Below are 21,664 nucleotides of genomic sequence, written 5' to 3'. Positions count from 1 at the left end.
TCTGTGTCATAAATTAATTTTGGACTATTGGAATTGCTTTGAAAGGAAGTTCTTCATAGTGGTATACAGTGCTGTGAAGGAGTTACAGATTTTTAGGACATAATTGTCATGGCTTATTGAATCATCAGTTTATGCAAATAGTCCTGAAAAGCTGATATCCTGAGACAGGAATGGCCAGTGAATGAACCAGTGCACTGTTCTTTGTGGGAAAAATATATTCTGTAGGAGTTTTATCTTGAAAATTGCAGTCTTGGTCAATCCTTGGTCTCCTCCTCTCTAGCTAAAATTACTGGAACATGACCTTCTCCTGAAGCTGGAGTAGGGGCAGTTTAGGAAATTGGGCAGAATTTCAGAATTTTCCATTCATCATTTATCTGACAAATTAGCCTGAAAACCTCTGTATGGGCTTCCTATTCTGCCAGCTGTTACTCCAATGCTGGAGTTCTGTCTCACTGCATTTGTGTTTGTGGTGTAGTGTCAGTATAAGGCAAAATCACTCTGTCTTACGCCTAAACTTTCATCTTCCATTTTGGCAGAGTGGTAACAAAGTCTCCGTAACAACAACTCCTTTTGAAAACACTTCCATCAAGACAGGACCTGCCAGGCGGAACAGTTACAGGAGCCGAATGGTCAGACGCAGTAAGAAAACCAAGAAGAAGGAGGGTCTGGAGAGGTGAGTAACCCTTTTGTTTCATGGTGCATCTGTTTTCCTGTGTGTGTGTGTGTGTGTGTACACATAACAATTAATTTAAAATGCGGAGTCAATCATAGTATAGTCTGGGTTGGAAGGGACCTTAAACATCATCTCATCCCAACCCCCTGCAGGGGCAGGAACACCTCGGACTAGGCCAGGTTGCTCCAAGCCCCATCCAACCTGGCCTTGAACACTTCCAGGAAGGGGATATCCACAACTTCCCTAGGCAACCCATGTCTGTGTCTCACCACCCTCATAGTATAGAATTTCCTTCTAATAATCTAATCTAGGTATCCCCTATTCAAGTTTTTAACCACAGCCCCTTGTCCTCTCACTTACGTGTCCATGCAAAAACTTAATGCTTCTCAAACCTCTCAAGTGAAGGTTCCTCCGAATGCCATCCTTTCCCTCCAGCCTGTTGACCTCACCACACAGTTTGGTGTTGTCAGCAAACTTGCTGAGGATCCACTTAATTCCACTCTCTGTGTCAACAAAAACAATGTGAAACAGCACTGCTGCGAGTACTGGCCCTTGAGGAACACCACTCGTGACTGGTCTCCATTTTGAAATCGAGGTCTTGATCACAAATCTTTGAATGTCATTCATAAGCCAGTTCCTTATCCATTGAGTGGTCCACCCATTGAATCCATATCACGTAATAAGACAGTTCTCTCTCATCTTCTGTATCTTCTTTTGCCTTCTCTATGAGACTATGGTTGGAACATGTTCTTGGAATCCCCTTTCAGCTAAACTAGATTTGTTAAAACAATCCACAAGAATTTTCCATAGTGCACAAACAGCCGTGAGGCCGAAAGTGGATAATTGATTTAGCATCCTAATTTGATTTAAGTATATCTTTTTGCATGTGTTTAATTAAACATTCTAGGACTAACATTATGGGAATTTTTAGTTTGATTATAAAATTATATGTATTTTCTAAATACCTCACTAATACTGCATAGATAGTACTTCAGTTTTGGTGGGCTCTTAAATTAGGAAAACAAAGATTCGTACTCATAAGGAGTTAACTGTTCTTTTGGAATACAGTGACTGAACTTTAGCACAGATGAATTTAGCTACCCTATATGTCTGACCTGTTAGAAAATCTGGGTATTTTCTAAACTTCATGCTTTGTAGTGTGGCTTATTTTCACATGAATATAGATTTAATATTTGCTTTTCTGAGGATAATGGTAGGTTGCAAGAGTTTTGCCTGTCTTAATAGTATCTTCTGTACATCATAATTTTTTATTAATTCTGTGCTCTTCTCATGCTAGGAGAAGATCTCTCTTCAGAAAGCTGGCCAAGCAACCCTCTCCTCTTCTTCACACCAGCAAAAGTTTCTCCTGCCTGAACCGATCACTTTCCTCAGGGGAGAGCTTGCCTGGGTCTCCAACCCACAGTTTGTCTCCTAGATCACCCACACCAAGCTACCGCTCTACTCCTGATTTTCCATCTGGTAAGTGTGAAGGAGTGGAGGCAAGAGGAAAAGTGTTTAAAGTGTATTGTTTTACGTGTTACTCTCCTAGATCTATTACACTCTGTTAGGAGTAGACAGCTCTGACAAGCATAATCATTGAATAGCTGTTGTCTGTCTGGAAGAGGGCAAAAGATTGCTGATGCAAAACCAAATGTGTTTTTGTGATACAAAAGCATCTAGAAGGGAGCTGTCTGCTATGTTTGCCACAAGATTTAAATTCAAATCCAGTGGCTATAAGCTAAGTAATAAACAATCTAGGTATGGAGTAGAAGGTAGAATCTTTCCTAGGAGAGGCTGATTGTTAGAAGAACGAAGCTGAGGAGGAAGTTGCTATGTAATGGAAGTAGCATGGGCACTGATAATGTGTATTTATTGCAGAAACTCTTGGCTGGATGCCAAAATACGTATCATCTGGCTTCTAAAAAAACCTGCCTGGTTTTTCTGTTTTATTTGTGTCATGGTTTTTTGTGTCTACTGCAAGTGACTGCTATTGTACAATCCATTGGTGAGGTTAAATTATTTTGAAAGCTTTGATCATTGCTTTGAAGTGGCAAAAAGCATTAGGTCTTTTATTTAAAGTAGAAGGAAGTGGTAATTTAGAGAACAAAGGAACAGAAGGGGAAAGGGAGAAACAGCAATATAGTGGGAATGGTGAGGGGCTTACAGCCCAGTCACTCAAAACCTTCAAAATTTTGGAACATTGTGTCAACAGATGGCACATGGGCCTTCCAGGACCAGTGAAAATTCTGTCTTACTGAACATTTAGCTAAGATTCAAAAAATCCTGCTAAAGTTACTTTTGTTTGGTTTACTTGTTTGTTCTTTTTGTAGGTACTAACTCTTCACAGAGTAGCTCCCCTAGTTCAAGTGCTCCCAATTCTCCAGCTGGTTCAGGACACATAAGACCCAGCACTCTTCATGGCTTGGGTCCAAAGCTTGGTGGGCAAAGATACAGATCAGGAAGACGCAAGTCAGCTGGCAGCATTCCTCTGTCTCCTCTTGCACGGACACCTTCTCCTACACCCCAGCCAACATCCCCGCAGCGATCTCCATCACCGCTGCTAGGACACTCAATTGGAAATACAAAAATAGCTCAGTCTTTTCCTAGCAAAATGCACTCCCCTCCAACTATTGTAAGGCATATTGTTAGACCAAAGAGTGCAGAGCCACCAAGATCTCCACTGCTGAAGAGAGTCCAGTCTGAAGAGAAACTTGCACCCTCTTATGGAAGTGATAAGAAACACTTATGTTCACGCAAACACAGTCTGGAAGTGACCCAGGAAGAAGTGAATAGAGAATTGTCCCAAAGGGAAATAACTCTTCAAAGCTTGGAGGAGAATGTATGTGATGTGCCATCACTCACACGTGTCAGGCCTGCAGAGCAGGGCTGCTTGAAGCGACCCATATCCCGAAAACTAGGTAGGCAAGAATCCATCGATGAGCTGGACAGAGAGAAGCTGAAGGTCAAGATAGTTATGAAAAAGCAAGATCTTGCTGAAAAAGCAAATCCTGCCATACATGAACCTAGCAGTGAACCAGAAAATCCCAATACCTTGAGACTGGAAGAAAGAGACAAAACAGCATTCCATAAAGTATTAGAAAGATTAAATCAGTTTGAAACAAAAGTTGTTTCTTTAGAGACTCAGTCAGCTGGTGGCATGCTCAAAGACACCCTTCAAAAGAATGCAAACTTGAGATCAAACGATGGTGTTGCTTTAGATACACAGGTGTTGTGTCATGGGCCTCCACCTAATGAACACAGTCATATTCCCTATGACATCAAAATAACTTCCCCACTATGTACACTACAAGATGTGCTACCTCAGTCCTCTGATAGGACACTGGATGGAAAGGGAGAAAACACAGATAAAAATGTACCACCAAAAGAATTTGTCAAATTTGAAAGATTGGATGGCAAACTTGCAAATATTGATTATCTTAGAAAGAAAATGTCCATTGAAGAAAAAGATGACAGTGTCTGCCCAGTGCTAAAGCCCAAATTGACATCAAATATTCATGAATGCCTTCAACTTAATACAGGCAGGCCTATAAGCATACAGCAAGACTCCACTGCAGTTGCTGATGGAAGAGCATTTATCAGCAGTGCACATGCTGCTCAGATTAACTCAGTTTCTTTTGTTCCTCTCAAGACCTTGAATAGCCGAGCAGACGTGAGCGTAGAAAAATCAGCCCTTATTTCCACTGAGGCTCCTGTCAGAAAAAGTCCATCAGAATATAAGCTTGATGGGAGGTCTGTTTCCTGTTTGAAGCCAATAGAAGGCACACTGGACATAGCCTTACTTTCAGGGCCACAGGCTTCGAAGACTGAACTTTCTCCATGCATGCTACCAGAAGCACACAGCACCAGCAGTGATGGGGGATCTCCTAAACCTTCAGCACCACAAGGGAGTGGTGGAAAGGCTGAACTGCCCTGTCAGAAATCTGGCAAAGCCAATGTATTGGAGCCCCAGGTTCTGCAAACAAGCAAGAGTTCACCAGACCCACCATTGATCCCTGTGGCTGCAGAAGCAATGACAGAGAAAAAGGTTTCTAGTCCAGCTGCCAAAGTCAGTACCTCTGTTACTGAAGTAGTTAGAAAGAAGGACATCTCCCCTTCAAAACAGAAGGACAATTCAATGCAGGCAAAGGCTTGTGTTACTCAGAATGTTAAAACTACTCAGACACACTCCAAACTTTCTGCTGTCCAAAGCACTCCTGAAAAATCCTCAGGAAAAGAGAAGCAAGTACAAAAGGAGTTGCCTGCCAAAGAGGCTATAGCACAGAGAAGTTGCGAGCCTATCCCTGCAAAGGTGGAGGTGATCAGGGAGTCATCTCTGAAGTTATCTGCCTCAGATGTCCTGATAACGAGCTACTCCAAAAGCAATGAAAAAAATTGTGCTGATTTTGCTGATCCACCTCAGATGAAAGGAAAAATGCAGGCAGCTGTCCCCAAGGCACAACCTAAGGATGGCAGAGAGTCACTGAAACAGGTAGGCAAAGATGACAGCAGTGTTGCTACCAGTGTTGGGCAAAAAGACATAACCAAGCAGAAGGTTCTCAGCGAGTCTAAGACAGTTACCACCGAGTCGAAGTGTGAAGCTCCTCCATCCAGACGGCCCATGCAGCCCTCAATAGAGTGTGATCCTAAAAATGACAAGTCTGCACTGCTTTCCTCTGTGCAGAAGGAAAATGCCAAAGATTTAGGAAAGAAAGATCAGAAACATCTCACTGACATAAGGCTTCAAATTACTGAGAGACAGCAGTCCAGCCAACTTCCTCGGCAGCAGCTTAATGCTTCAGGCTCCCCTGCTGTGAGAGACACCTCAAGCAAAAACTGTGCTGTAGATGTTCACCCAGGTGTTCAAGAACATGTGAAACCCACTGCTACCTGTGTGGAAAGCAGCAGTAACAAACACAAGCCAGTCTCTGATACGAGTTCCTCTAAGTCGAAGTACTTGGATAAACAGACATTGTCGCAAAAAACATGCTCTCCAACCATAAAGGAAAGAGAAACTACTGTTCAGCTGTCTACCAGCTCCCGGAAAGATGGGAGACATATCAGTAAAAATGTGCTAGAACCCCTTGCTTCTGTTTCAGGCTCTTTGAGAAAAATGAGCAATGAACAGGTGCAGGCTGAAAGGCCTGTGAGTATGGAGCATGTCTCAGTCACCACCCTCCAAATGAGCAGCATCACTCCTGAGAGCATACTCAAATCCTCTGCTGTCAGCCAGGTACCAGCAGGCCCAGAGAGTTCCAAGCAGATGCAGAGGCAGGAACCAGCAGGCCTGGGGGGATCTGCTAATCAAAAGCAACTTCACTTCAGTGAAAAACAAATCACGTCTCCAAAGTTTTCCACTGTGAAAGACTGTCTCTTGCTGAGCAAACAGGCAGACAGAAGTCCTAGTAATGATACCGTCACTGCAGACAAGAGACCTGAAGGAAAAATATGCACTGACGCACTTTATGTTCAGCTTGACAGTGGGAAAGTAGAGCCTACCCTTTGCCTTGCAAGCTGTGATGCCAGAGGGAAAGGAGCAGAAAAAATGACCATAAGTATCAAAAGCTCTCAAGATTCAAAAGGGAAAGGACAAAGTAATCAAAAACAGACAGAGGATGCAAACAAGCAGATTGCAATAAAACATGGGTCAGCCACCAGCGGGCAGAGCACTTGTGTGGCAGCAACACCAGGAAAAACACTTACTTCCTCAGCCAATGTCTCTGAATGTAAACAAGAAGTATCTGTTCTGTCTTCGGTGAAGAGTGATGCATCTTCAGCAAAGGGTAGAGCAGGCTCGCCTGAGCTTCTTGCAACCTGCAAGGAACTAAGTAAGAAAAGCATCTCTTCTGCAGGGAGCAGTAAGACAGAAATGCCTAAAAGTGTTTCACTGGTGGCCTTGCACAGTGCTGCTCTTGTAGTAGAAGCCAACCATCCTGCTTCAAACCTTGGTGGGAAACCTGGAAGTCAAGAGAAGTCTCTTTTAAACACTGTGGATGTAAAGGGAAAAGATGCCATTCCGGCTCAGCAGTCTGCTTCAAGAAAACAGAATGTAGGCAAAGATTTATCCAGGTCAGCAACCACACCTGACCGCCCTAACGCGCTTTCTGATGACAAGGACTCGGCGCGGCAGCGGCGGGGAAAGGAAGCTTCGCGGAGCAGTCCTCACAAAAAATCCTGTTAAGGCCAAGACCTGGCAGGTATGAATCCAAGACTAGCTGAAACAATGTCAATATATTGGACTGCCTTTAAACCAGCACTGTGTCGTGTCTTTGTGCAGCAAATCTTTCACGTCACTGAAGAGAGAACAAGGGGATATATAAAGAGAGGACTTTTTTTCAAAATGCCTTTCCAATTGTAACCGGTAAAACTGTTACCATATAGTATTTGTACAAAAATACCTTTACAGCTGAAACTGTTGAAGAAGAGATTTTCTCTGTAAATACCTAGCAATGTGTTTGGGGTTTGAATGTAGCATATATACTTTGCTGCTGATTGCGTTGTTTACTCTTCCCTTTTTTTAAGATAGTTGCTTTGCCACTTATTGCCATACTCAAATATGAAAACTAAATTATTAGAACTCAGACCTGGTATGGACATGCACAAGCATTGGTCTGACTGGAAAACAAAAACAGGCCACATTTTTAGTTACTAAAAATCCTAGCTAAAAGTAAAAAAAAAAAAAAAAAACAAACAAAAACCTAGTACAGAACAAATACAGTGACTATTGTGAGTTTTTACATGTATTTTTAATAATACCGTTTTGACAGTACTGTGCCTGACTGACCTCTTCACCAGGTGGAACACAGGACCTAACTGCATTTCTCTACTGCAGAGTCTGTCTCTGAGAGTAGGTGGTGTTGAAGCTCCAGCAGGACTGCTTGGGCATCAGGGCATCCCAGCAAGAGCCATGTTCTCTGGTGAAGTGGTTGTTCTTGTCTAGTAGGAGTGTGTTCTGTGACCTTCACCTCAGACAAGGCCAAGACGCAGGCACACAGACCGTGTGCTTATTTTTTGCTGCAATCCTCTCTTAGGTTTCTTGAAGCTTTTCTAAATTTAGGCCCTTACAGAGTGAGGCACAAGTATAAGCACATGATTTGCAGTACTAGTATGTTGATCCCTGTTTTTATTATATTTAGAGAATACTTGTTATGGCACATAGGTCTGCACAGTTAGCTTCATACAGATGTAGCTTTTTTTCTCTTTTATGACAAGTAAGGTAAAAAGGAAAAAAGCAGCTTCAGTATCATATCTTCAAAAACTTTCAGAACATCCGATACATTTTAAAACATAGCTGGGGCCTTATGTTGTAGACTTAACTTGCTGTTTTTAGCAAGTAATTCCAGGTTTCACATTCATGTCTAAATGCATTGAGTAGCTCCATACATTTCATAACATAATCTTTTTATTTGTACGCAAAAAAAAAATTACTGTAATTATAAAAGAAGCATTTTGTAACAAAGGAACTTGTTGGAGCTATTTGGTGCTAGAATGTGACTGTCTTATTACTTTTGCTAAGCCTTATTTAAATTTTGTATACTGTGGAACATGTAGAGTTTGATCGTTTTAGTTTGGAGGTATTTAACTTGTTTTGAAGGATGAAAGGTAAAATTTGAAACATGTACAGAAGCACTACAAAATACCCTTGCAGTTATGTTTTTTTTTTAATGATGGGGATCAATAGGATGATAATTCTCCTTATTTTTGTTATATGTACCTACAATAGAGCTAGGCTTCCACCCGTTTCATCAGGGCTTACAGATTGTCTTTCTGTCTCAAAAGCTAGAAAATTGCTCATAAAAGCACAGTGTAATCTTGACTTGGAAGTCTGTATGAGAACTGATAGAGTGCAGAATTCATTTCCTTCTGGGGAAATCTTAATCACACTGATTAGCTGAGTTGGATTACAGCAGACCTGTCATGGAAAGATTGTATCACAAACATCATGATTTTTCATGTGGCATAAGAACATCCGTGCTTGCCTTTGATGTGTTCACAGAAGAACTAGTGAGCAATAGATAAATATTTTTGGGGCAGTTTTAAAGATAAAATGGTCTTGACATTTACAGTTCATCTGTGCTTTGGCAGTTACTACAAACGAATGCTGATGCATTTCAAAATAACATTTCTGTCTGGGAGTTATTTCCTAGTTTACAGTCTTCTGCTTTTTTTTTTAGCTATCCTCTTCTGTTTCCTTTAAAGCACACCTAGCTATTTGTTTACAGTATACCTTTATGTATATTTTGTATAGTTCATTATGGCTTCTGACAAGTAAGTTCTTTGCATTTTGGCAGTGTAACAGTTCTTAAGCTTGTGTTTATGTAGTACTTGTTTGTTGGTGTTTACCTTATTAGTGAGCTGTTAGAGATCCTCCTGCTTGTGTTATATTTGGTCAGTCTTTATGTGATTGTAGATCGGATGTGTTCTTTTGTAGACTTCCTGCTGTAGATTCCTCAGCTTACAGAAAAAAAAAAATTAAAAAAAAGAAGAAAATGAAAGAAAAAAATTGTTAGGGTCTGTGCAATAAAGTGTTTGCAGTCTTATTTTCTTTAAGAAACTCCTTATGGATGTCATAATTGTTGTATATTGAATACGATTATTTATACTTATGCAGTTGCATAACATTGAAATAAAAACTCAGCATGAAACACTCTTGTGTTAGCTTTTATCCTTGAGCTGCATTGACTCCTTGTAACATACAGTGTATCTCTGCTCTTCACAGGGGCAGGCTGTTGGGTTTTTTCCTCAGTGCACCCCTTAAGGCACATGCCTACTTTAGCAAATGCAGTTTAGTCAGGAAACAGGGAGGTGTGCATAGATGAGTGTCTTGTCTCAGGTAAAGATTAGAATCACTGCTCTGCTGTTGGGTAGGTAGGCAGGAGGTGATGATCAGTGACAGCAGCAGTGGGTTTGTAACGTGACTGTTAAATCTTTCCTCCCAAACTTGTAGTGTCACTCATTATATCAGGTCAGTATGGTTTTGAGTACTTTCTCAACTTACCCAGTTTTTAATGGCTTTGTTATTCATGCTAGACTTCAGTCAACAAATTGCTAGAGCATGTGTAAATGCAATATTTTCAGTTTCAAGATCTGTACCCTTTGAATCATAAAATCTCCATTCTTTTTTTCTCTCATAATAGAAGATAAAATAGATGCAGTGAACTGCACAGGGGGAAGGAAATTACATGAGTTAAGGACTGACTCTGGATCTAACTGCATTGCCTGCTTTGCTGTAGACAGCAGCTGTCACTCCTGCTTGGGTATATGTAAACACTGGGATGCCCAGAGTGAGTCTCTGTACTATTCAGGGCCAGAGGAAAGCAGTGGTGTATTTGTACTGAGGAAGAAGCTGGGAGAGAAAGGTTACTGGTATTGTATATGACTTGGTCTGTCATCATCACTTCCACTGTTGTAAGAAGAGATTGCACCTCAGCTGGGATGGGAAGACTTTCCTGGTCTGAAAGAGAAACGTGAGCTCCCTTCTTCAGCACTGAGCTCCCAGTTTGTTTTGCTTGCTTAGATGTCTCCGTGCTTTTCTCTTCCGTAATTGGCAAGACTTAGCAGGGATGCCAGGCTTGGATTTGGACAGTGGCTCAGATGGCAGCTGTGAAAGAATAAATCACAGGACTGGAAAATACTAGAGGTTATATGCATACATGTCCCAGTTCAAGGATTGGGCTAGGGACAGTTCTTTCCACTGACTGTGGTATAGTCTTTGATTAGCACTGACCAGCTCAATCTCCCCCACACCTGCCAAGGGTGGATTTGAATGATCTGAGGGTGGGAAAGTGATGCTAGAGGTTATGGTTCAAGCTGCAAAGAACTGGGAGCATGAAGAAGAGTTGGAGAAAAGATGTAAAAAGATGGTGTAAAAAGATGGTAACAATTTAGCATGCAGCAAGAACTAAAAAATCAAAGTGTGAATTAGATACAGGGACAAGGTTGTATGAGATTTTCTGTGGAGGATTTCACGTAGTGCTAGGAGTGAAGAATTTCCTTTGTATTTGCCAGACAAGGAGGTATGGTATGAGCGGTTGGGAAGGACCTCACCTAGTTTTTTTACAGGTACAGACAAGACTAGTGAGTAGAAGAGGCTCTTAAAAAGATGTATCATGAACATTGAGGGGGGGGGGGTGGGTGGGGGTGAGGTAAGACAAAAGACTTAGAAGTTGGCCTCTTGCCATCCTGTTCAGAATAAAATCCTCTTTCAAAAATTGACTTGCATCTTAAGGATGGTATATTTCAGCACATTCTGTGAAGGAAGAACTTGGCTCTGAGTTTGGGTTTGTTCAGTTGAAATAAAGGTAAGTGCTTACATGTCACTGAAACGTGACTCAATGCCTAAGATCTACTCAAGTTTTGCAGTTTTCTGTTGCACCATGAGTGACAGCTGTAGCTCAGGAGCTAGGATAGTGGCAAGTTCAGTCCTGTTAAACACTATTCTGCTCAGGTGATTCCCTTATTCTCTCTGTGTGCTGGCTTCCCAGATGTGTTTGAAAGAGATAAAAAGCCTGACTCTAAACCAAGGAGTGTCTCAGAGCTTGACTGGATAAGCAAATTCCATAAAGAAAAATAAATTTTTAGTGTCTATAATCTTCCTAAGTAACCCCAGAAGATCATATCTTTGGACTTCAAAAAGTTTTAATATATAATCTGAACATCTGAGTGTATTACAGCCATATATGTTTCCCTTCAGAACAACCAGTGCCTATATTTAGGATTTGTGTATTCTGAAACATCTTGTTTCCACAGGTCCTATGAATGGTGTTTTCCAGGCAAATAAAGCAAAGATGACACTATAAAGCAAATCAAGGAAAAAATAAAATGACAGTAGATGAAGTTATGGTCATAAAAACAACTTGTTCAGAGGGAAAAGGATGGGTCTCAGGAGAGTCTACTTATGTGTGCAAATACATATTTCATAGGAATACGTTCATTTTTTGACTGTTCAGCCATCTTGGAGCTTTTACTGTCTGAAGTCTACACAAGCCTACACCATCAAACTGGGAAGATTTCAGAAGCTGATAGTGTTTAAGTCCTGTGTTCTCTCTAAACAAGTTACTTCTCTCCCCCAGTTACTGTCTGATACTTGAAGCATTTTCTTTTGTTCCTATCCAAAGATCTGGATTGTGTCATGCTCCCTTTTAACTTAATTATTTGTCTCTCATTTCCTGAACCCACAAACGGAGGAGGCAGATCTCTATTGGATTGTGCACTCTCGTGTGTATGCTGCAGTGTCAGGTAACTCAATTATCAGAGCGTGTTCGTTTATCCAGTCAGACTTGCAGAGGGAGGGAAAAATGTGCCGTGAACCCTGGGCTGACTTCAGGAGCATCCCTGCCATGCTGCTAAGGACAAGGCAGGGAGTCCTCACCTCGGGCAGTGTCGTTTGCTCAGTGATATTTCTCTGCCCTGGAGCAGCCCTCATGGAAGGTCTCGTCTGGTGCCAGCAGCCTGTGCAGCTCTGGCACTGGGCAGTGGGGGCACAGTGCCTGCCAAGCGGGGGGATGAGGAGGAGGAGGTGTCTATGCAGGTTATGTCAGCAACTGCAGAAACTGAATATGGTCAGCAGTACAGAGAGATGTGAGGAGAGGCAATTTTCTGGTACCCAAAATCTGGGAGTACTCCAAGTCAACTGTAGAAGAAAGGGCAGCTGTCTCTCCCTGAATGCCCTTCGGCAGCACATGGCTGCAAAGGCTGGAGAAGGACAAGCTGTGGGAGGCAGTGTACCTGATGTGAAGGTGTCTGAAAACTGCAAGAATCCACACAATTTTCCTCTGATCTGCTAACAGAGGGTAAAGGGTGCTTTTCAAATAAAAGAAGTATTTCTTACTTGAGAAGACCAAGCAGGTGTTCTTGTCAGCATTCTTCAGAAATGAGCAAAAACTTTCTAGTCCAGCAGAAATCTTTTAAATCTTAGGTAGTCAGCATGTTACAGTGTAAAATGTCAAGGAAATGCCTTTGGGGAAGGAGCTCAAGCTGAATTTGGAGTCCCACATGGCAAGTATTGAGCATCTTGGTGAGCAACCATGTTTCCTGGCTTAACACCCCATGTGAGCCCTGCTCACGTGTGGTGCGTGCTCTGTCCTGGAGACAGAAGGGTCATACATACCCTCAGTGAAGGTCATGTTTGTATGTCAGGATTAGCCTTTCATAGCACTAGTGCCATAAATCATTCTATGGTAACACGGGGCAGATAAGTAGGCAAGGCAAGCTCCCATCAGACCCTTGGTCAAATGCACATACTCTCTCCTGCCTGTGAGTTTATTCAAATGTGATGGCAAAAAATTGTGCAGATTCTTGGCCAGGAGTTGACAGGGCTCACCAAGAAGGCTTTAAACCAGGTTTGAAGGGGGAAGGGAATAAAACTTGGGCTGTTCAAGACATTGGTTGAGAGAGTCCCTTGGAAGACATTCCTAAAGGACAAAGGGGTCCCAGAAGGCTGGATGCTCTTCAAAAAGGAAGTCCTAAAAGTGCAGGAGCATTCTGTCTCCATGTGCCATGACACAAAATAACATAAAGACAACTGGCCTGCTGTCACGGTTTAACACTGGCCCGGCAATTAAACTGAGTAACAGACGCTCTCTATTAATCTCTCTCTCCTCCCTGATAAAGAAAGGAGAGAGAATAAGGGAGAGAGACTTATGGGTTGGAAACTAAACTACACAACTTTAATGAAACAGTAATGATAAATAGGAAAAAATAACTAAATATATACAAATATACAGGAAAATGGATACCACGTTCCTTCCCCCTCTCCCCCCAATAGCTCTCACATCACCACCGAGGCTGCAGGGCAGCTCTGGGAAAGTCCAGGCTGCACTCCTGGAGTTGGCAGCAGTCAGGAACTGGAGGCAGGAACACACAGATAAGGGCTGGCACGGATCAGGACCACAGGCAGACGAACGGACAGAATCCTTCCAGGATGCCGGGTGAGGGAAGGGAAGCAGGAAAGGCAGGAAGGGCAGGCAGCCAGAAGCTGGAAGCAGGAAATCTGGCTTGGCCCTTGTGATCCCTCAAATTTATACTGAGTATGACGTATATGGGATGGAATACTCTGTTTGGTCAATTCTGGCATCTATCTTGTCCATTCCTCCCCAAAGGAGGGATGCAGGTGGGACCTCTTTATCCCTTCTGGAAGGTAAAATGTTTTCCTCAGAGCTGAGCGATGTCCTTGGCTCTGCATACCAGTCTCTAGCAGTAACTATAAACATCGAGTGTTATCAGTCCTAGAAACACACACTGTCTGAGAAACTTGCTGTTAATTTCAGCAAGTGCAACTACTTACAAGAGACTTAGCTAAAAGCAAAAGTACAAGACAGAAAATCACCTTTATCCTGGCCCTAACCAGGACACCTGGCTAAGCAGGGAGCTTCTGCTGGGACTCAGGAAAAAAATGAGTTTACCACCTTTGGAAGAAGGGGCAGGTATCTCAGGATGAACATAGGGATCTCATTAGGTCATGCAGAGGAAAAAAAAAAAAAAGGCAAAAGCCCAGCTGGAGCTGAATCTGGCCACTCATAAGAGACAACAAAAAAAAGTTGTTACAAATATATTAACCACAAAAAGAGACAGGGAGAGTCTCCCATCGGTGGCAGTGTGTAGGGGAAAACATTGCAACCAAGGATGAGAAAAAAGCTGAGATGCTTCATGTGTTCTTTACCTCTGTCTTCATTAGGCAGACCAGCCATCCCCAGGATATTCATCCCCCTGAGCTGGAAGATGAGGATGCAGAGCAGCACAACCTCCCCATAATCCAGGAGGAAGCAGTTAACAACCTCCTGTGGCACCTGGACACTCACAAGTCTGTGGGGCCCATTGGGATTCACCCAAGAATATTGAGGGAATGGGCAGCGGAGGTTTCCAAGCCTCTCTCCATAATTTATCAACAATCTTAGATAACAGGAAAGGTCCCATATGGTTGAAGGCTTGCCAATGGGATGTGCATCTACAAGAAGGGCCCGGTGTTAATAAGAGTGTGTCCAGCAGGTCAAGGGAGGTTCTCCTACCCCTGTACTGTGCCCTAGTGAGACAGTCTCCTTCTTCAAAGACTTTCAACACCCATCTGGGTACACTTCTGTGTGACCTTCCTATGTGATTGTGCTTTGAAGGGGGGTTGGACTCAATGATTTCTAGAGGTCCTCTCCTACCCTTACCACTCAATAATTCTACGAAGGAGGATCCAGGGAACTACAAGTCTGTCAGCCTGACCCCAGTGCCTGGAAAAATTATGGAGAGGTTCATCTTGAGTGTGCTCACATGAAAAACGCTGGACAGACAGGGGGTGAGGTCTAGCTAGCCTGGGTTCAGGAAAGGCAGGTCCTGCTTGACCAACCTGATCTCTTCTTTGACCAGGTGACCAGCCTGGTGAAAGGCTGTGGACTTCTACTGCCTGTAAAGCCTTTGATACCATCTCCCACAGCATTCTTATAGAGAAGCTGGCTGCTGATGACATAGACAGGTGTGCTCTTCACTAGTTTAAAAACTGGCTGCATGGCCAGGCCAAGAGAGCTGTAGTCTGCAGAGTTAAATCCAGTTGGCATGTGGTCACCTGTGGTTCCCCAGGGCTTAGGTATGAGGTGGTCTTGTTCAATATCTTTACCAATGATCTACATGAGGAGATTGAGTGATTCCCCAGAAAGTTTGCAGACAACACTAAGTTATGTGGGAGCACAGCTCTGCAGAGGGATCTGGACAGGTTGAATGGATGGCCTGAGGGCAACTGTATTATGTTTTATAAGGCCAAGTGTGAGGTCCTGCATTTCAGTCACAAGAAAAACATTGATGTGCTGGAGCAAGTCCAGGGAAGGGCAACCAAGCTGGTAAAGCATTTGGAGAACAAGTCCTATGGGAGAGACTGAGACGGAGACTTTATTGCTCTCTACAGCTACCTGAAAGAAGGTTATAAGGAGGTGGGTGCCAGCCCCAAGTATTTGCACTCACGTAAATAATGATAGCATTAGAGAAAATAGCCTGAAGTTGCACGAGGGGAGGATTAGACAGCACATTAGGAAGAATTTATTTACTGAGAGAGCAGTCAGAACCTGGAATGGGCTGCCCACAGAGTCGATGGAGTCACAGACCCTGGAAGTATTTAAAAACCATGTAGATGATGCACTTCAGGACATCCTCTCTGGGTATGGTGGTATAAATATATATATATAAATATATATATGCATGTATATATATATATTATATAATACATATTATATAATATATATTAATATACACATGCACATATAATATATATTTTTTATCATTTTTGCAGGGGGATGTTGACAGTTGGGTAGTGATCTTAGAATTGTCATGGTTGGCAAAGACCTCTATAATTCGGTGAGAAAAGAGATTTTGGTTGTTTAGTTAAAGGTAAATAGGTCATGCAGAGCAGTCTTTTGACTTCACTCCACACACCAGGAATGCACACCAGAAGGAACACAATGTAGCTATTGGGACCAGGATAACTCCTGGGGCGAGGTTGCTGCTCCCCCCCCCTGTGGCCCTGTTGCAGACCCTTGTGTTCCCTCCTGGGCTGCCACTTCAGAAGGGCACTGCAGTGCCTCGTGGCTGCTGGCATCTCTTTGCTGCTCTGTGAAAGCAAATGTAGCACCAGGCACCTACAGATTTCTGACCAAATGTACAAGTTTATGGCTAAAGCTGAAATTGCTGCTAGTGCTTGCTTACTGTGGAGCCTAGTAAATAGCACAGGAACAGAGCCTATCACTGGGCAAGAGATGGGCAGATGTCCAACAGCTAGGAACTTACTCAGGACCAAATACATTTTAAGAAATTGGAGAGATGATACAGGCTATTTCTGTCAGCCCTACAGGAGAGGGTCTTCTGTGAGTATGAATGTTGTGCCTCATCCACACAGATTGGTTGGTTTGGTTTTTTTTCCTTTTTAGCAGAGAAGAGTGCACTACTGCAGGCTCTTAAAAAGTTTTGTTTTTCAAAGGCATTTGATAGAAGGTGAGGATTTGGTTTGCCTGTAGTTTGGCTGGGTTGGGTTTTTTGTGGGGAGTGGTAGTGGGGGTTTGGATTGCTGTTTTTCAAAGTGAACAAGCTTTGCATTTTTGATCTTTCTTTTATAGGGGATGTTGTAGAGTTAAAACCAACCTAAACTGGGATTTCTCTATAAGAGAAGTCATTCATATTCAATAATCAGGTCACAGTTTATTTTTCCTGTTCTCAAATAAAATGTTTTCATGATTTTTCTAAAAATGTTATAATGAAAAGGTTTTGACAAAAAATTGAGAACATGAGTCACAAACAAAAACATCTTTAAAAAATTGCTGTACATCTTTTCTGTATCTCCATCATAAACCTATATTTGCTGGTAATTTTGCTTGAAATAGTAAGCACCCTAAATGAAGATGGCAGCCAGGGCAACTGCAATGATTCCTGATGTGTTGATCCCACAGGAGAGTGAGATGGTTGCCAGCTGAGTCCCAGCTAGCAATTTGGGGTCAGAGCATCTTGTTCCTTCAGGGTCTTCAATTTTATCAATTTTATCAATTTTATCCAGATTCTGCTTGTATTAGGTGATCAAAACAAAAGTGGAGCAGGTGCAATTCAGGGAACTGTGACTTAAATTAATTACACAGCAGCCAGTTAGGGATGCCAGCTCTTCATGTGGTACAGTATGGATCCTGTTGTGGGCAAAATTGAGATAGATGCTCTTGAGGTCTGAAAATGCATCTGTGCTGAATACAATAATTTTGTTGTGGCTCAGATCAACATGCTGCAACTTCCTGAGGCTGTGAAATGCTGGGCCATCTATTGCTGTAAGTTCACAGGATGATAAAATTAGCACCTCTAAATTGGATAGCCGTTGGAACAGTTTGTCCTTTGGCATGATCCCTGACTCAAACTTATTTTGACTAAGGTCCAACACCATGAGGTTTTCCAGGCCTTGGAAGAGGTGCTGAATACTAGTATTAATGGGCAAGGAGGGAAGATTCAGCATTTGCAAGACATGCAAATTTTGGAATGGATGCTGTGGAGTGTTGATATGAAGTGGAGTGAAAGGTAGGTCCAGCAGTTGCAACTTAGCATCATCCTTAATGAGCACATCTTGAGGGTGGAGTTTTACATTGTGGCTCAGACTCAGGTACCAACGATGTCTCAAACCACTCAGTGCTTCCTTACAGCAGTCAGAGCGTTCAGTATGACTCTTACTTAAATTGAGATGTTGAAGCTTTGCTAATTTCTCCAAACAGCCAGAGGCCAGCTGCAGGACCTGCAAGTTCCCCTTGATGTGAAGGCGAGTGAGGGGGGGGAAGGCAGCAGAACTGATGTTGCAGAGGTGCTTGGAGGAGTTTGCACTGAGAATTAACTCTGCTCACGAGCTCATGCTGCTGATACTGGGCAGCAACATGCTGATGTGGGTTTGAGTTAGGTCCAGCTTTTGAAGCCTGGTCAAGCACTGAAATGTGTCATCATTTAGATTTCTGAAGCACGGTAACTGCAGAGTGAGATCTTTCACAGAGACACTACAGAAGCCTTGTAAAACATTTGGGCTTTTCCTATAGAAAAAGATGGGCCTTTTTACAAGGACGAACCTGTCTTTCTCCAGGGATCAGGACCCAATATGTTTATAGGAAAGTGAATTTAAAAATTGCTTTAGTAGCTTTGTTGCCACTATTGCCTTAGCACCAGTAATACATGGAACACACATACTTTTCCCATTGTCCTGAAAATGATTGTCACTAAAGGAGAAGCCTAAATATTGCCCAAGTGTATTAATCTCTGCCTAAGCAGAATACTTCAAGCTGTCTGCAAGTGCTACTGGTGGTTTCACTGTGAAGGCAGGGAAATGCTACTCTGGTGTTCCTCACAAACTGGTTTCTGGCAGGAGTTGTGACCCATCTGATGTTCAGGAGTGAGGACATTCTCTCATACTTTGTTAAATCCAAGTAAAGAAGAGATTTCAGCTCAGAGAAGGTTGAATTATAAAGGGAAGGGAGTATACTGAAGCTGAAGTCAAGGATTTCAGTTGTCACAGGTAGTTTTTCAGGGATCCCCCTCAGTCCCAAGATTTCACAGTTATAGCTTTTATTTACTGTAACCTGTAGAAAATATATAGTGAAACTGCAAGAAGTATACACTGGAATATAAATAAGAAGCTATGGCACTTAAAAAACCAAAACAACACAGCAACAAAGAACCCCCCAGAACAAACCATAAACAAAAAAACCTCCAGAATTTTGAATTATTTAAAAACATAGCAGTCAGAACCCTAGGAGGCCTTATTGCAGGCTTGCGATGCACACCCTGGGGTTTTGTGGAGTGTGTTTTTAAAACGAATGCCTTGAATCTCTCTTGTATTAATTACAGCTGTGCCTCATTTGTAGTACTTTCTTATCAAAGTTAGCACATATGAGGATTGTTTGCTCTTCTGGATGAATTATTAATCCCTAAGAAAGAATACCCAGAAGGTCTTTTTAATTCTGAATTTCATGAGTCTTGTAACAAAGCTCAGACATCTTTAAAAAGCCTTGCAGAGAGGAGGGGAAAAAAAAAAAAGCAGGTCTGGGGATGTTTCTAGAAGCTGCATGTCCAAATTAATTGGATCTGAATTGCTGTTACACACTGCAGCAAGAGGATAGTGGGAAGGTTTAGCTCAGGCTAAACAAAGACTGTATCTGATAAGCTGAGTCTTCAAAATTTCTATGAAGGCTTTCCAGCTTAACAGAAAATAAATTGATCTGTTATGTAGAGAATTCTCCTCTGTGGCCAACAGAGAAACCCCTTAAGTATGCTTGATCTGCCTTTGCCTGGTGATTGCGTGAGCCTGGGACTATGGCATACAGGGAAATACCTCCTTGGAAAAGCCTCCTGCAGCCACTCAGGGTGGTGGATATGCTCAGAGCATCACACCTGCCCCAGTTGCAAAGCCTCAATGGGGACCATGGGCACAGCGAGGATGGTGGTGGCACCTTCCTCACCCAGCTCATCTCCCAGAGGAAGCCCTGGGTTGGTTACAGGAGCAGCCTGGGAGGGGCTGGGCCCCTGGCACCTCATGGAAGTTGCAGCTGTGGCAATATCCTGCCAGGAAGGTTGGAGATGTTCTGTGTGCAAGGCACTAAAAATGTATTGCACAGTTTGGCAATCTGGCTGTTTTAGTGAGCACTGCTAAATACAGAAATGGCAAAATACAGACTTAGAAAAGTGTATGCTTTCAATACTGACAATCCAAGAAGAGCCCATGGAGCTTGACTGCTGTGGAGTGTGGTTTAGACAGATAAGAAATGTTTAGCTGTCACTGTAGATGAGAATGGAGCTTGTATTTTGTCACTTGAACAAATTAGTGAGTGAGCTCTCTCTGTTTGCTTTGGGGCATGGAACAGCTTTCACAGAGACTAGAGGGGCAACCACCCCCTGGGGAATCCTGGTGTTCAGCTCCGAGTGCTTGGGGATTTGTGTCTCTAACTCAGTGAGGAACCTGCTCTTTTTCCTGTATGTGCACTGCAGAGGGCTGGCTTTTCAAAGTGCTTCTTCCCTGAATCAAAACCCTTACTTATTTTTTTTGACTCCCACTTAGAAAGTAAAATAAAAACGTTGCAGGTCAGCCTTTTCCCCTTTCCCTGGAAAATACTTTCTCCCTGTTCTCATGGGCTATTTCACATCAACAAAATGACAAGCAGAGACACCATCATCCCACCACTTAGTATGAATTTCTGTATGAAGACTGCAAGCATGAGACATACATTTTTTTGTCTAGCCCTGATATCTGCTAAACAGAGCTGTGAAATTTTATCATCCTTCCAACTCTCTAGAGAGGTGAAGCATGTCACTGGTTTGACAGAATCCCAAGGTCCCTGGCAGCAGCAGCAGAGATCATGAAGGTACACAGATGCACGAGTGTGAGGAAGAGGAGGAAGGGCAGTCACTGATGTCCCTGAGCATATCTAAAGACACCCAACTTATTTCTCCAGTGATGAAGAAATCTCTTCAGATCCCCTGGGAGAAACACTGTGAGAACTGAAAACAGTCAGACAGCAGCAGGCATAATAATCACCAGAGACCACTCCTGTATCTCCAGAGAGACCAGCGACTGTCACTCACCTCTGTGCACACCACCTCTGTAGCACTGGGTGACCCACAGCTAATGCAGGTGAGCGTTGTGAAAATCAAAATATATAAATCACAGGCCATTTCAGAGTGATGCAGATTGTCAGAATGGATGATCTTATGCTATTTTTCCTTAATGAAACTGAGACAGAGAAGTGAAGTTCAGAAGAAATGGGAAAGTTGTCTAGAAAGGAGGTAGTAGGGAAAGGAAATAATTGCTAAACCTCCTGAGTTCAGTGTGAAAAAGCAGTAGTTTCAGAGTGGAAGTGCAATTTCACTGCTTTAAATATATCCAAATGACTGTGCACTGGAGTCAGAACATGCTGGGCCAGAATTTTTTTAAAAATTCAAAGTGGGGGAAATTGGTCTAAATGCTTCTCTTTACCTCCCAACTAAGTACAGGAGAGGTAATTCAATACGAAATAGGAAGCAGAGCAAGGACAGGGCAGAAGAGGCAACAGGGCATCACCAAAGGGGATTTTCATGCAATGAGAAGTTTGAGTCTGTGCCTATGTTGCTGCAAAAAGGATCATGATGCTGAAACATTCTGTAATTAGAAGCAGTAAAGCTTCAATCTGAAGTTGAACTCTTTTCCTCTTGTGTTTGGATTACAGACAATGATTAATTTTCTGAAGGGGAACAATAAAAAACAAATCCAGGATGGGCACAGACGTGACACCTGCAGGTGGGAATGTCTGTCCATTGCTGGTCAGTGCTGAACCAGCCAGCTCCCCCTGCCTTTTTTCCCCCCTTTTAAATGGCTGAGTTATTAGCTTGATAACTACATTTTCAGCAGGCTTAACTGGCACTCCTTTCTAGGGGGATGGTCTGCCACCTCCCACAACACTCCTTCTTCACCACCTAGTACAGAAAAGCATGATAACAAAATACTGGGCTTGTCACACTTGCCTCAGCACAATGGGGGGA

The 21,664-nt window shown here is 42.7% G+C and overlaps 2 protein-coding genes across 16 annotated transcripts in view; one reads left to right on the top strand and one right to left on the bottom strand.

The window, feature by feature from the left end:
- Nucleotides 1-9,315, top strand: part of MAST4 (microtubule associated serine/threonine kinase family member 4) — a 275,542-nt gene extending 266,227 nt beyond the window's left edge. For all 15 annotated transcript variants that reach the window (XM_071730329.1, XM_071730328.1, XM_071730326.1 and 12 more), the window contains 3 exons: nucleotides 537-673; nucleotides 1,971-2,152; nucleotides 3,004-9,315. In XM_071730329.1, the coding sequence (XP_071586430.1) occupies nucleotides 537-673; nucleotides 1,971-2,152; nucleotides 3,004-6,851 (4,167 nt within the window). In that variant the 3' untranslated portion in view covers nucleotides 6,852-9,315. The remainder of the gene's footprint in view (nucleotides 1-536; nucleotides 674-1,970; nucleotides 2,153-3,003) is intronic.
- A 7,712-nt stretch (nucleotides 9,316-17,027) lies between these two features.
- On the bottom strand, nucleotides 17,028-19,687 carry CD180 (CD180 molecule). Its single transcript, XM_071731678.1, is given in 3 exon segments — nucleotides 17,028-18,189; nucleotides 18,566-18,732; nucleotides 19,544-19,687. Coding segments are annotated over 3 exon segments (1,473 nt in total).
- Nucleotides 19,688-21,664: the final 1,977 nt, after the last annotated feature.

Source organism: Heliangelus exortis, chromosome Z (genome assembly GCF_036169615.1).
Source record: "Heliangelus exortis chromosome Z, bHelExo1.hap1, whole genome shotgun sequence".
NCBI lineage: Eukaryota > Metazoa > Chordata > Aves > Apodiformes > Trochilidae > Heliangelus > Heliangelus exortis.
This window is presented reverse-complemented; position numbering and strand designations above follow the sequence as displayed.